Below are 15,059 nucleotides of genomic sequence, written 5' to 3'. Positions count from 1 at the left end.
CGTCCCTGTTCAGCTGGAAGCAGTCAGAAAGAGTCGCCGTCCCTTATCACCAAAAGGCCGGGATGTTAGGTCGGAGAGAGCCCAGGATCGGATACATGCAGACATGTGATGAGACAATGGACTCCCCCTGGAGTTTCTCACAGATCAACGTGCCAGACACAGATACCGGCTTCTTCTCCCTGAATCCACATACCCCCACACAGATGCTGACTCATTCCTGAATACCTTGCTGACCCCCCTGCAGCTGAAGCTTCCTCAACTGAATACCTCAGCTCATGCCCCCGCCCCTCACCCAACCGCAGTATAAAAAAAGCGCCCCCCTCCATGGCAGGCCCAGGCCCAGAGCCCCCCGGCCCTCGGAGCAGCAGTTCCCTGGGGTGGATGAACTCCGAGGCCCCTGCCGGCAGTAAGCAGCACAGGCTCGCTGTCCCTGCTTCCGGTGCAGGATCCGTCTGTCTGAGTGCTTCTGAGGGGGCTCTCAGGGTGGCAGCTGGACCGCCTAACACTTGCCGACATCATCCCTCCTTCTTTAAAAAAAACAACAACAACAAAGAAAGATCAGCTCTTAAGGTCCCTGCCTCCAGCAGGGAACAATGTCTGCTTAGAACTTAATGTCTTTGTTTACAATGTATTTATTTGACCTTCTATTTATGGCAAGTGATACTGGTTTTCCATTTACAGAGGTGATACAAGAAATATTCCTTCTACAATAAATTTATTAAGCAAACAGTAAACCAATCAAAGAAAACACAAAGTAAATAATAGTACAGTTGGTAAACCAATATGGCAAGAACTCTAACAGTCATGACCGCAGTTTGGAGTGAAAACTCCTTGGCCTCTCGCCGGCCCCTGGCTCTGCTCCCAGCGAGGTCAGCTGAGACGGGTGCTGTGGGGCCAAGGACGTTTGGGGGCTCCGTTTCTCCGGGTGGAGCTGGAGCCTTATAAGTAAGCCTGCCTGCCTGGGGGGACCTGTCTCTCTGGAACACTCCAGCCAGCTTGGCCGGCAGGGGTGGGGTGGGGGGGGTGGCCAGAGGCTGCATTTTGGGAGCTGCCCTGCCCTGGGAAGGTTTTCCATGTTGGTTCAACCTCAGATGTCCTTGGCCCAGGCCTCCCTCACGATGGGGGTGGGGGTGTGGGGGGGGTTAGACTCCGCGGGTTGGGGTGTCAGCCTTCAGAGACGGCAGATGGTTATCTGGCTCTAGGCCCCGACTGAAGGCAGAGCGGCCTCTCCAGCTTGGCTCCCCTCGTTTGTGCTCTGAGCTGGGGTTCATTTTTCGTAAGATGCTCCTTTGCTGGCCTTGGCCTCTCCGTGTGTGTTTTCCTGGCGGGATGGTTTGTGGCTCCGGAAGCTGGGCTCCTGTCATCTGCTAGCACGCTGGCATCTCCTCTTCGGCGTCCACCGCGCCCTGCCCTCTGGCACGGCATTGGGACACACAGTGAGGAAGGCGGAAGCCGCTGCGGCGATGCTCTTTCATGCCGGTCTCGTACCTTGAATTCTTAATCAGGAACGTGATCTCGGCGGCGGCTTCTGGCCCAGAGTCCTCCCCACCTGCGCTCTGCACTGAGCGCCCCCTGCAGGCAGCTAAGCAGAAGCACCTTGAGCTTCCCCTGCAGCACAGGCTGTGTCCACACCCAGCCTGCCCAGACCAGACCCAGCTGAACTGAAATCCGGTGTGAAAAGCCTGGCCTCCTTCCCTGGCCTCAGGTGTCAGCTGGGCTCCCAGGCGGGAGCTCTGAGGTCGGGCCTTGCTCAGAGGCCTCTGGGAGGCCAGTCCTCCGGGCTCTGGGGGTTCAGAAACCCACGCTGGTGCGGCTCTCTCGCCTCCAGAAAGCTGAGATGTCTTCCAGGGTGACCCGAGGCTGGAGGCCCCACTCGGGATCAGGGCTCCCTGGCCGCTGTCTTCGGGCCTGGGGGCTCCCCAAATTCATGCTGGGCTCTGGCCTCTGTTCAGGCTCAGCCCAGCTCACCAGGCCCGGGGCATGGGGCCTCCCTTCCCAGGCCTGGGGCCCCCAGAAGGTACTTGGGGCTGGGGCCTGGGGTGGGATCTGGGGAACAAAAAAGCTGGGAGGGGAGCGTGGAGTAGAAGGGGCAGGCGGGGCAGGCGGGGCTGTTGCTCGGGCCTCCAAGGTGCCCCCGGGGACAGGAGGGTCCGGGGCCTGGTCCATCAGCAGGGGCACCTCCGAGCCGTACCAGTCCTCGGAGCGCTCCCGGGGGGTGCCTGTGGGCTCGATCCACAGCTCTCCTCCGGGGCGCCAGACCAGGGTGGGCGGGTGGTGGCTGGGGCCTGGTCGCAGAGAGCGGCGGAACAGGCGCTCGGCCAGCACAGCCGTGGTGAGGAGGAAGAGGGCGGCCAGCAGGGCCAGGGCCAGCATGATGGGGATGCAAGGCCCACAGGGCAGCGGGGGCCACGAGGCCGACTCCGACGCAGGGGGCCCTTCCATGTGCCCAGGGGGCTGCTCTGGAGTCCAAGGCATCTGGGGAGACAGGGTCAGGACAGGAAGCACAATCCAGAGGCCCAGAGCGGCAGCCAGGGCCCAGCCAAGACTGTGTAGAGGGACCGGGGTCAGGGGGCTGGGAATCTGGCCGAGAAACAGGCCCAGACAGGGAAAGGAGCAGAGGGACCCCGGGAAGGGCTAGAGGAGGCAAAGTGGGGGATGCACCACTGGGCCCACAGCCGGGCCCTCCTGCTCAGAACCCCATTTCCCCTCCCAGGTCCCAGGTGCCTCAGACAAAGCTCTAAGGCCCCAAGGGCGTCTTCCCTCTGTCTCCTCAGCCCCTCAGGGCTTGCTGGGCCTACAGAGAGGAAGTGGTGGGGGCTGGTCCCAGGGGCTCCCACCTACAGGGGCCTCCTGTGCTCCTCACCTCAGTCTTGTCCTTGGGCTCCCCTCTCCCTTCAGAGCAGCTCTTCCCTGGCCTGTGGAAGGGCGCAGAGCAGGGCCTCAGATGAGGGCGGAAGGGAGGCACCACCTGTTGCTGGGCAACTGTGCCCCAACTCCCCTGTCCTGAGCGTGTTTCCAAGGCAACCGGGGGGATGTGGTCACTGCGGTCGGCCGTTGGGGAGGCGGTTCCTGGCAAGAGGGGTGGGGCCAGAATGGGCAGTGGCTCTGTTGAACTCAGTGTCACCCCATAGTCAGGCCCCAGAACATGCACCCAGAGGCCCATTTCCCACCCCCTCCACCCCAACACCACGCGCCTCCCTCCGCCTGCTCTCTGCAGGCTGCCCTGGCCCTGTCCTGCCCACTGAGCGCCTGCCATCCGGCCCCCACGCCCTCCTGAGGGAGCGAGACTTCTGCCTTTTCACGAGCATGTCTTCTACATCTCCATGTTTTCAGACCATTTGCCCCAGTTTCGGTTAGAAAATATCTGTGAGGTAAGGCGTGGTAGCAACAATGCCAAGCTTAGGCTGGGCACGTCTCCAAGACCCTGGACACTGGCCGTCCTGGCTCCTTCCTCCCGTGGCTGAGGGTGGGAGGAGCCTGGGTGCGGACAGGATGGTGTCATTAGCTCCTGGTGTCCTTTCAGGTTGTGTGGTTTGACTCACTTACTGACAGATGACAAGTGAGCCCCAGTAAGGGAGGTGTTGTGCCCAGGCACACGGCCCACGTACATAGGAGGGATGGGGGGAGCATAGATGTAAATTCCTGGTCTAGCAAGCTCCCGGAACACAATACAACTCTTACCCGGTGTGAATATTTTGTTTTGCAAAATGACAACCATTAAGTGTGAAAAGCTACAAAAATATGCTGAAATGCTAGTGTCTTACAAAAGGGGGTCACGGGGCAGCCTGACTCAGGTCGCTCTGCCCTGGTGGTTGGGAGGAAAGGGGCAGAGGAGCGCCAAGTGCAACAGGGGGATGGAGTCAGTGGAAATGAACAGCTCGTGGTTCTGGGCCTCATGAGGTATGCAGGAACCTGAAGAGACGGGAATTTCACGAGATTATAAGCCTTAAAGTCTGAGCTTTAAAACTATATATATATTTTTTATTGATTTCAGAGGGGAAGGGAGAGGGAGAGAGAGAGATAGAAACAGCAATGATGTCAGAGAATCATTCATGGGCTGCCTCCTGCATGCCCCCCACTGGGGACCAAGCCTGCAACCTGGGCATGTGCCCTGATGGGGAATTGAACAGTGACCTGCTGGTTCATAGGTCAACGCTCAACCACTGAGCCATGCTGGCTGGGCTTAATACCACTGAATTGCACACTTAAAAATGGTTAAGACAGTAAATTTTATGTTATATGTATTTATTACAATAAAAATGTTTTATTTTTAAAAATCCATATAAATAACCAAATAAAACCTGAAAATTGTTATGGATGCTCTCTCTCAATTAGTCTTTAAAAATAAATAAAAACACTAGAAGAGTAGACATTATTAAAAATCATAATGAACAAACATGATTTTTCTGTTTTTAAAGTTTTGAAATGGGTGTTTTGATTCTTTTTTAAAAAAATGTATTTTTATTGATTTCAGAGAGGAAGGGAGAGAGAGAGAGAGAGAGAGAGAGAGAGAGAGAAACATCAATGATGAGAGAGATTCATTGATCGGCTGCCTCCTGCACAGCCCCTACTAGGCATCAAGCCTGCAACCCAGGTATGTGCTCTGACTGGGAATCCAACTGTGACCTCCTGGTTCATAGGTCGACGCTCAACCACAGAGCCACACCAGCCAGGTGGTGTTTTATTCTTAACAGTCTTTTATCACTTTTTAAAAAATATATATGTATTGATTTCAGAGAGGAAGGGAGAGGGAGAGAGAGATAGAAACATCAATGATGAGAGAGAATCATTGATCAGCTGCCTCCTGTACACCCCACACTGGGGATTGAGCCTGCAACCTGGGCATGTGCCCTTGACTGGAATAAAACCTAGGACCCTTCAGTCCGCAGGCCGACGCTTTACCCACTGAGCTAAACCAGCCAGGGCTCTTTGATCACTTTTTTAAAAAGCTTAAAAAATTTTAACTGCTTCCTCAAAAAATAGATTTACCAATGATCCCACAATTATGCTCTATGTATTCTAAGCATATACAAAAAAACTGAAAGCAGAGACTCAAACAGATATTTGCACACCAATGTTTATAGCAGTGTTGTTCACAATAAGCCAAAAAGTAGAAACAAGTGTTCATCAGTGGATGAATGGATAGACAAAATGCCACACACACACACATACATACTGGAATATTATTCAACCCAAAAAGAAAGAAAATTCTGACACATTCTCAATATGCATATATTTTTTAATCCTTACCTGAGCATATTTTTTTATTTTTAAGGAGAGAGGAAGGGATCAAACCCACAAACCAGGTATGTGCCTTGACCGGGAATGGAACCTGCCACCTTCTGGTGCACAGAACATGCTTCAACCAACGGAGCCACCTGGCTAGGGCACATTCGACCACAGGGATGACCTCTAGGATAGGGGTGGGAAACCTCTGGCCCGCGGACTGTATGAGGCCCATGAAATCATTTGGTCCGGCCCTGCCAAGGCATCTGCAGGCAGGACTCGAAATTCAATAAATCTAGGAACTTTTTTCATAGCAACCAAATTTATAGTAAGTGAATTATAATAAGCGAATGATGTTATAATTTTCCAAATGGCCCTTGGCAGGAAAAAGGTTCCCCACCCCTGCTCTAGGATATTATGCTAAGTGAAATAAGCCAGTCACAAAGGGAAAATACTGTATGATTCTACTTACAGGTTCCTAGAGCCTGCAACAAGGCATGTCAAACTCATAGACACAGAAAGCAGAATGGTGGGTGCCCGGGGTGGGAGGCGGGGGTGGGGGGTGGGGTGGGAGAGGAAGGGGAGTTACTTTAATGGGGATAGAGTTTCAGTTTGAGAAGATAAAATAGTTCTGGAAATGATGGTGGTGATGGTTGCACAGCAATGTAAATATGCGTAATGCCATTAAACTGTACTTATACATCATTAAAATGGTATGTTTTATGTTATGTATATTTTACCACAATCAGAAATTTAACAATATAGAAAATGGAAACATAGAGAAGAAAATGATTTCTCGTAATCTCCGCACTCCCAAATAAATCTGTGTCCTTTTTTATCGGCTCTGTGGGGTGGGGACCAGACCCAGGTGCCCTCACTTCCAGGTCTCTCCCACTCCCCGCCAAGAATTTCTGAGAAAAGGAGATAAACCAAGATGGCGGCATAGGTAAACACTGGAGATTGCTGCCTCACACAACCACTTCAAAAATACAACTAAAAGACATAACGGACATCATCCAGAACCACAGGAAGGCTGGCTGAGTGGAATTTCTACAACTAGAAGGAAAGAGAAAAGCATACCGAGACTCAGAGGAGCTGCGGTGCGGAAGTAAAATACAAAGGTGTGGAGGTGCATGTGGAGAGGGCTGGCGGCTGAGGACAGGATTGTCTTTTTCAATCGGGAGGGAGTCTCAGGCTCTGAGCTCCAGTTCCGGGTGAGTCTCTGGGGACCCAGACTCATACGGGAGAAACAGGACTATCTGGCATCGGTCGGAACTCGAGGGCAGCTTTCTCTCGGAGGCACTCGCAGCGATTGCTGGGGCCTCTGAGGGCAGGACTGAGAGCAGCCATACTGCTCGCTCCACCTGCCCTGTTGATCCCCTGGGACCCGCCCCGCCCAAGCCTTTCGTGGAGGCTTTTGCATATGAAAGGCCCGGCCCTTTGTAATCTGAAAATAACTTAACAAACTGCAGCTGCCCCAAGGCCCCAGGGCAACTTGCATTGCTTTACAGCTGGCTTCTGCTGGGTAGCCTCAGGCAGAGGCTAGATTAGCACCTCCTTAGATCCAAGAGCCAGTGTACCCAGTGGTCAGAGTGGGACCATCCAATTATAACCCCTCAGACCCATAAGGGACACACTCAGGGGGCAGACTCAGTGAGCACCAAAGCCCCACTGAAGCAAGTCTTGCCCCATAAGGGTGTCTTCAGCACAGAAGTTCTCCCACCGTAGACACAGCAGATTCTCACAGCAAATTGGCCTGGAGGTCAAATCCTCCCAGTGTTACCTACAACAATCAAGGCTTAACTACAACAAGACTGTGCACAAAGCCCACAAGGGGGTGCAGCAAGAGTGTCTACCTCAGGTAATTGGGGAGGCCGAGCCACTGGGCCCTATAGGACACTTAGCACAGAAAGCCACTCTATCGACACAGCGAAGCATAAAAAATGCCGAGACAAAGAAACAGGACACAAATGACAGAAATGGAGGAAAGCAAACTACTGGATATAGAGTTCAAAACCACACTTTTAAGGTTCTTCAAGAACTTTCTAGAAACCACCGATAAATGTAGTGAGACCCTCAAGAAATCTAGTGAGACCCTCGATGTTGTGATAAAGGACCAACTAGAAATTAAGCATACACTGACTGAAATAAAGAATATTATACAGACTCCCAACAGCAGACCAGAGGATTGCAAAAATCAAGTCAAAGATTTGAAATACGAAGAAGCAAAAAACACCCAACCGGAAAAGCAAAATGAAAAAAGAATCCGAAAATACGAAGATAGTGTAAGGAGCCTCTGGGACAGCTTCAAGCGTACCAACATCAGAATTATAGGGGTGCCAGAAGATGAGAGAGAGCAAGATATTGAAAACCTATTTGAAGAAATAATGACAGAAAACTTCCCCCACCTGGTGAAAGAAATAGACTTACAGGTCCAGGAAGCACAGAGAACCCCAAACAAAAGGAATCCAAAGAGGACCACACCAAGACACATCATAATTAAAATACCAAGAGCAAAAGACAAAGAGAGAATCCTAAAAGCAGCAAGAGAAAGAAAGTCGATTACCTACAAGAGAGTACCCATAAGATTATTAGCTGATTTCTCAACAGAAACTATGCAGGCCAGAAGGGAGTGATGAATACCAAGAACCTACAACCAAGATTACTTTATCCAGCAAAGCTATCATTCAGAATTGAAGGTCAGATAAAGAGCTTCACAGATAAGAAAAAGCTAAAGGAGTTCATCACCACCAAACCAGGATTATATGAAATGCTGAAAGGTATCCTTTAAGAAAGGAAGAAGAAGAAAAAGGTAAAGATACAAATTATGAACAACAAATACACATCTATCAACAAGTGAATCTAAAAATCAAGTAAATAAATAATCTGATGAACAGAATGAACTGGTGATTATAATAGAATCAGGAACATAGAAAGGGAATGGACTGACTATTCTTGGGGGGGAAAGGGGTGTGGGAAATGCGGGAAGAGACTGGACAATAATCGTGCACCTATGGATGAGGACAGTGGGTGGGGAGTGAGGGCAGAGGGTGGGGTGGGAACTGGGTGGAGAGGAGTTATGGGGGGAAAAAAGAGGAACCAATGTAATAATCTGAACAATAAAGATTTAATTTAAAAAAAAAGAATTTCTGAGAAGAGGAATCAGGAAGTTACTCAAGGAGTGTGTGCAATAGAGAAGTCTGTGGGTCAGGTCTTTGAGGGGTGCTCTGGGTTGTGGGGTGGGTGCTCCAGGGCCGGGTGTTCAGGGGTGGGCTTGACTGTGCCTGGAAACAGCGAGGAAAACTTAATTTCCGTAGCCGAGGCAGCTGGCTGTGTGCTGCTGCGTGTAGAGTTGTCCTGGGTGCTCATCGCTCCTAGGTCTATGTGGTGGTGTCATGCTAAGCGCTGAGGGCCCAGAGAAATCACCCGAGGACTTGACACGGGTTTACTCGGACTTACATGTGCACAGGTGGCGGCTGACAGGTGAAGTTTACCGAACCACCGGCTGCCACCAGTGAAGTTGAACTGCTAAGTCCCATCGGCCTTTGGCCTTCGGCCAGGCCGGCCGCACAGCGGGCAGCTGAGGGCCAGCGCTATTGTTTCGCCACCACCCAGACTTTCCCAACACAGGGTTTTACAGAGTACAGAGCACAGAGAAACCAGGCATGCAGGAGGAAGAGGAGGGGCAGGGGCCGCGTGAGATCAAACGCTGTTTCTTGCCTGAGGAGCTGGCCAGGCTCCCAAGGTCTCACAGTCCGCGTACTGATGGCCTTTATCCATGTCTGCAAATCTCTCAGCGCTGCTGTCCTCAGACTGGGCCCAGCCTCGGCCTCTTGGATAGAGGCTGGTCTTAGTGACTCAGTGCAGTGGAGCACAGCAGAAGTGACTGCATGGCTCCCGAGCCTCGTTTTTAAAAAAGGACAGTGCTCCCGCCTGGCCAGCCGGGGCACTCTGCTCCCCCGCCACTCAGTGCACGCCCTGGCATCCAATCGCAAGTGTGAGAAAGCCCAAGACCCTGTAGGTGCCCTGGTTAAAGCCCCAGCTAGGGTGCCAGCTGACAGCCACCACCCAACCCCTTAATGAGCCGCTCTTCCGGTGCCCCAGCCCCAGCCTTCCAGCCACATCAGCTGATGCCAAGGAGAGCAGAGGTGAGCTGCCCCTCTGAGTCCCACCCGAACATGGATTTATGACAAAAATAAATATTGCTGTTTTAGGTCAAGTTTCGGAGTGGTTTGTAACAGAAATAGATAACTTGGAACATTCTATGCCAGTGGTTCTTTATCCCTATCACCATCGCCCCTTTCTATTTCACCGTTTTAGGGTCTGAATCGGGGAGCGGAGGGGGGTGGCAGAGGAACACAGTAGCAACAAGAGCATTAAGTTGGTTAAGAAATACCTCAGGTAAAAAAAAAAAAAAAAACCCTCAGGTGATTCAGATATGCCCTCCCCCTAACTGGGATCCACCAGCCCTGCTCTGTCCAATAGAGTAGTCATTAGCCACACGTGGCTCTTCAAATTAATTAGAGTAAGATACAATAAAATGTTCTGTCTCATTAATTATACTTCAGGTTCTCAGTGGACACATGCAGCTAGTGGCCACTGTACTGCACAGCACGGCTGCGGCGTGCGGCCGCCACAGGAAGTTCTGTTGGGCTGCGCAGCTCAGACCCTCGCTGCCAGAGTGGGCCGCGTGCATGCAGACCTGCTGAGGCAGAAGCTGCATCTGCTCAGGATACCGGGTGATTGGAGGCTCGTAAACATTAGAGAAGCTGGGCACCAGCCCTGAGTCCTCAGCCTTGGCTGCTCATGAGAAGCACCCGGGAGCTTTTGAAAAAGCTTGAGTCGTCTGAGGTGGAGTGGGCGTCAGTCTTCTTTAAGGCTTTCCAGGTGATCCCAATGTTCAGCTAAGGCTGAGAACCACTGCCTGAGCACTCTCTGTACCTCCTGGGGTGGATTTGGGGCCGGGGGGGAGGGGAGGGGGGTGTCCAACAGCTTCTGCCCTGGAGTGGGCATCTGCTGGATGCCCACTATCTGAGGAAGTTTCTTTCCTGACCGTTTGCGGTAAGAGCTGTCACATTTGTACAATGTCACTGCACACTGTTACTGGGTTGGACGCCTCAGGCTGGACTAATTACTATAGTTCTCTCCCTCGAGTTTTAAGACTGACTGACTCTCTGGGAGATTGAATCTGACGGAAAAGTTGGGAACTGTCAGTGGTCCTTCTCCCATCACTGGAGCCAGAGAAGTGAAGAAGCCAGCCCGCAGAGAGGAGCACTGGAGAGAGATTTCTGATGGTGTTTGAGTCCCGCGTTCCAGCTCCTTCCCAATGCCCAGCCATATTGCTGTCCTTGGGTTCCTGTGTCCTTATAACACATTTTCCTTTGTGCCTAATAATGCGGGTTAAGTTTCTGGGACTTGTAACCCAAACAGTGCTAATTTATATAATCCTGGGTCTGTTAATCATGTTTCAAAACAGAATTTCTGACTAAATTCCATAGGTGACTCCAAGTTAATGAGTAAAAAACAGCTTTATTACTATTGTACTACATAACACGTTTCTTTTTTATACTTTTATATATTTGTGTACTATTTCACAATAAAAATATTTTTTACAAAAGCCCCCTCGCTCTATAAGCTTATTGATGTCTATCTGAACGAATGGCATCCTGACCTCCCAGTTGGCGGACCTAGAAACGTGTGGGATAGTCTGGAATCTCTCCTTCCCACCCCCTCCCTCCAACTGGCCCAGGTGACAATATATGTAAAATGCCCCTTCCCACCCCCACAGCCACCCCTTATTCCGCTCTCACCCCTCAGTCTCCACAGCCTCCTCTCATTTCTCCCCATCCTCATCTTTTCCAGGTTAATCTTTTAAAAAGACAGTTCTGATCCTGCCATTTTTCTGCTGAAAATTTTTTGAGGGCCTACTGTTGCCAACAAGATCAAGTTGAAATTCCTTGGCTAAACACACAAGGCCCTTCACAGTCTGGCTCCAAACCCCCCTCTCCAGCCTCACACTCACACAGGCTCAAGCTCCGGGAGCCACTGTCTGGCTTCTTCTTTTGTGTTCTTCTTGATTCATCTGCCCAGCCAATAAAACCCCAGTGATGTGACATTTTACTGTGTGCTGGGGATACAGTCTCTTTCCCTTTGAAATCAGAACACCCCTCTCTCTGGCCAACCTTCACTCGCCCATCAAGACTCCGTCCGCTAACACATCATTCCTCTGGGAAGCCGTCCACTACTTCTCCAAAGGCTACGAGTTGGAGTCCTCTCCGTGGGGGGTGGGAAGGGTGAGCAGGGAAGGCTTGCCAAGAGTCAATGGTGCTTATCTATTATTCAGGATCTCCTCAAGAGCGACTCCTGTTCAGGGCTTCCAAGGAAAATTACCAGGCGCCAACCAGGACGCATTGGCCTGGACTTCCAAAAAGAGCAGCCAAGCCAGGTCACTAGCAGATGCATCACACGTCAGAAGTGTGGCTGGACACCTACTTTCGGGAAGAGAAGCCAGAGTTGAGTGGAGTGTCCGTGGGTGTGCTCCCACGTGTGTGGGTGCATGTGCTTGTGCTCTTGTGTGCCTGGGTGTCAGAATCCCTGACGCTGAGCTCAATGCAGTTGTAGTCAGGGACACAGCTATGATGACCCTCCAGGGAGTCTGGCTGCTTTTGCGTATGGAGCTCCCTAGGACTAAAATGCAACCTGTCAACCCTAACTTGAGTTGGGGACATTTTGGCTACTAGTGAAATCACAAATCCAAGTAATAGTTATTGAATATCTACTATGTGACATGTACAGGGATTCATCGGTGAGCAACCAGACATGGTCCCTGCACTTGGGGGCTTACTTGGGGAGTAAGCAACCAAGCATGTCCCAGCTCCTGCTAGTCTCAGTGTATGTTAATTACATGCCCCTCCTTTGTGTATGAGAGACTGGGGAGACTTTCCGGATGACACGGCCTGATTTATTTGGGGGTGGCAGACAGGAGACGGGGAGGAAGCAGGCTTTTCCAGCAGTGCACCCTCTCTGAGGAAACGTGTTTGCAAAACTGGAAGCCACAGTTCTGTGCTATGTCCTATCCAATCAGTAGGTTCAGATGACACCAGGCCTAGTGTATCTGACCCTCAAAGAAACAGAGGTTTGGGAGGTTGGTGAGCTACCCCTTGGAGTTCTGCTCCCTCTCAGCCGAAAGGACTCACTGACTGATCACCAGGTGCTGGGGTCCCCTCTGCACAATCTAGCCACCCTATACCTCAACGGTTCTCTACAGCCCCAAGCTGAAGCTGAAGCTCACAGGCCCATCAGGAGATACATGACACCTGTTGGATCTCACGGAAGCAATCAGTTGAGCTAAGTATGGGTAGTGGCCCCTGCCCACATGGCCACTTGCTGCAGGTCTTGTTTCTCAGCCATAATGACATTTGGAAAGTCACTGAGGCCCATTCCAGACTGAGGCTTTCAGTGCCCAGCATCCGACCCTACACTCTGGGGCCCAGTCGATGTGCCAGGAGAAAGAAGGGCGGAGGGGCTACCACATCTTTCCCCAGCTCCTGTGTGTACATGAGCCTGACCATACTAGGGTTCTTAGTCTGATTCTGGTGGAGATGGATGTTCTCAAGAAAACATGAAGCTTCATGCCCTCCACAACTCACCTGGCCATCAGGAAGGTTTACTACCTCTGTGTGCTGTTAGCCACCTGAGACCCAACTGGAGGACCCACTGTGCCTGATTCCAGGAGACCATCCATCCTCTAGCACTTGCATCCCGACACCAAGGGCTTCCAACGGATCCTGAATGCATCGCTCCACTGCTGCACTTTCTACATGTAGCAGGACTGGGTGGCCAAACTGTATTATTTCTATTGAGCTATATAATTCATTGAGCTACGAATTTCACCCTTTCAGAGTGTACAATTCAGTGATTTAAAAGATATTCATAATACTATGCAACCATCACCACTACCTAATTCCAGAACATTTTTATCACCCCAAAAAGAAGCACTGTACCCATTAGTAGTTACTCCCCAATCCCTGGTAACCACTATTTGCTTTCTGTCTCTATGGATTTGCCTATACTGGACATTTTATGCAAATCTCTATATATAAAAGGCTAATATGCAAATTGTCCCCTTGGGAGTTCAACCGGGAGAACAAGAGTTCGATCACTCACTATGATGTGTGCTGACCACCAAGGGGTGGTGCGGAACATGGCGGGTGATCAGTGGTGGTGGTGGGACGCTGAGGGAGCGAGGGAAGGAGGAGATGGAGAGGCAGGGGGAACTGCTCGGTGGTGGCGTGCGGGCATCGAAGGAAGGAGGAGGTGGGGAGATGGGGAACCTGATTGGCCCTGATCGTCGGCCAGGCCTAGGGACCCTACTTGTGCACAAATTTCGTGCACCGGGCCTCTAGTGTAATAATATAATATGTGGCCTTTTGTCTTTTCATCCATGCCATCGCCTGAATCAATACTTCATTCCTTTTTTATAGCTGCACTAGAGGCCCGATGCATGAAATTCATGCAAGGAGCTCCAAAGGCCGAGGCAGCAGCAACCCTTGCTACTGCCTCAGCCCCATTGGCAGCAGCAGCCCCGGATGCTGCCTCAGCCCTCACAGTCTGGAAGGTCATCTGGAAGGTGGTTTGGCTGTCCAGTCTAATTAGCATATTACCCTTTTATTATTATAGATAATATTCCAGTGTATCAATGTACTACATTTTTACCCATTTATCAATTGATAGACTTGTGGGTTGTTTCCCCCCCTTTTTTGTGGGTTGTTTACCCTTTTTAGCTATTATAAGTAACTAGAGGCCTGGTGCACAGATTTGTGCACCAGTGGGGTCCCTCAGACTGGCTTCAGCCCTCTCACAATCTGGGATCCCTCGGGGGATGTCAGACTGAGGGTTTCAGCCCAATCCCTACAGGCCTGGCCGAGTGACCCCACTGGTGTAGGAATCCATGTACCGGGCCTCTAGTATACATATAAGATCTTTGGTTAGTCTCTTCCCAACCTCCCCCCTCCCTCCTTCCCTCTGAGATTCATCAGTCTGTTCCATGTTTCCATGCCTGTGCATTGAGCGTCTGCCCCTTGGTGGTCAGTGTGTGTCATAGCTACTGGTCAAATAGTTGCTTAGGCTTTTATATATATAGATGCTACTGTGAACACTCATGTATAGGTTTTTTGTGTGGACATATGTTTTCAATTTCTCTTTGGTATAGACAGGAAAATTTCTCAGTCACATTGTAACTCCATGTTTAACTTTTTGGGGAACTGTGGATGGCCAAATTTACATCTGCTGAATTCATCCACTTCTCTTTACTTTTTTTAAAATATATTTTTATTGAAAATAAATATATTTCAATAAAAATTCATTCTCATCATTTTTCACAGCTCTCAAGGTTGGAATCTCTGATCTCGGTGTGTTGGGCAGCCAGGTAAGTGAAATCTGGCAGGCCCCAAGCAGTGATGAAACTCTCCTGAGCTCAACCCTGTCTTTATTCCCTGATAGCAGCAAGCTGGCCCTGGGTGAGGGCTGGAACTCTCAGCTGGGCTGGACCCCACTGCAGAGAGGGCAAGTGTGACGAGAAGAGCAACAGGAAGTACGTGCATTCTCTTGTTGAAGCTCTGAGTTTGTTTCATGTGATTGCCCTGCTCGGTAAGTCATTCATTTAGTGGAAGGAGGATGTTGGAGATGGTCAAATCTGGGTTCAGATTCCTCGGCCTTCAGAGCTCCTTGCACCTATTTCTTGCAGCGAGCCTCTGTAGGCAGCTATAATTCTTGTAACTCTGAGCCAACTGAGAACGGAGGCAAGAGCATTCATACGAAGACAGACAAAAAAA

At 50.7% G+C, this 15,059-nt stretch overlaps 1 protein-coding gene across 1 annotated transcript in view; it reads right to left on the bottom strand.

Moving 5' to 3' along the window:
- Nucleotides 1–616: 616 nt before the first annotated feature.
- CUNH16orf54 (chromosome unknown C16orf54 homolog) overlaps nucleotides 617–15,059 on the bottom strand; it is a 42,762-nt gene continuing 28,319 nt past the window's right edge. Inside the window, exons 2-3 of the mRNA XM_006103354.3 lie at nucleotides 2,864–2,915; nucleotides 617–2,475 (exon numbers count right to left, since the gene is read on the bottom strand). Of these exons, the coding sequence (XP_006103416.2) occupies nucleotides 1,792–2,475 (684 nt within the window). The 5' untranslated portion in view covers nucleotides 2,864–2,915 and the 3' untranslated portion in view covers nucleotides 617–1,791. The remainder of the gene's footprint in view (nucleotides 2,476–2,863; nucleotides 2,916–15,059) is intronic.

The sequence above is a fragment of the Myotis lucifugus genome, unplaced genomic scaffold (genome assembly GCF_000147115.1).
Source record: "Myotis lucifugus unplaced genomic scaffold, Myoluc2.0 scaffold_480, whole genome shotgun sequence".
Taxonomy (NCBI): domain Eukaryota; kingdom Metazoa; phylum Chordata; class Mammalia; order Chiroptera; family Vespertilionidae; genus Myotis; species Myotis lucifugus.
Note: the sequence above shows the minus strand (reverse complement) of the source record. Positions and strands in the feature narration are given on the sequence as shown.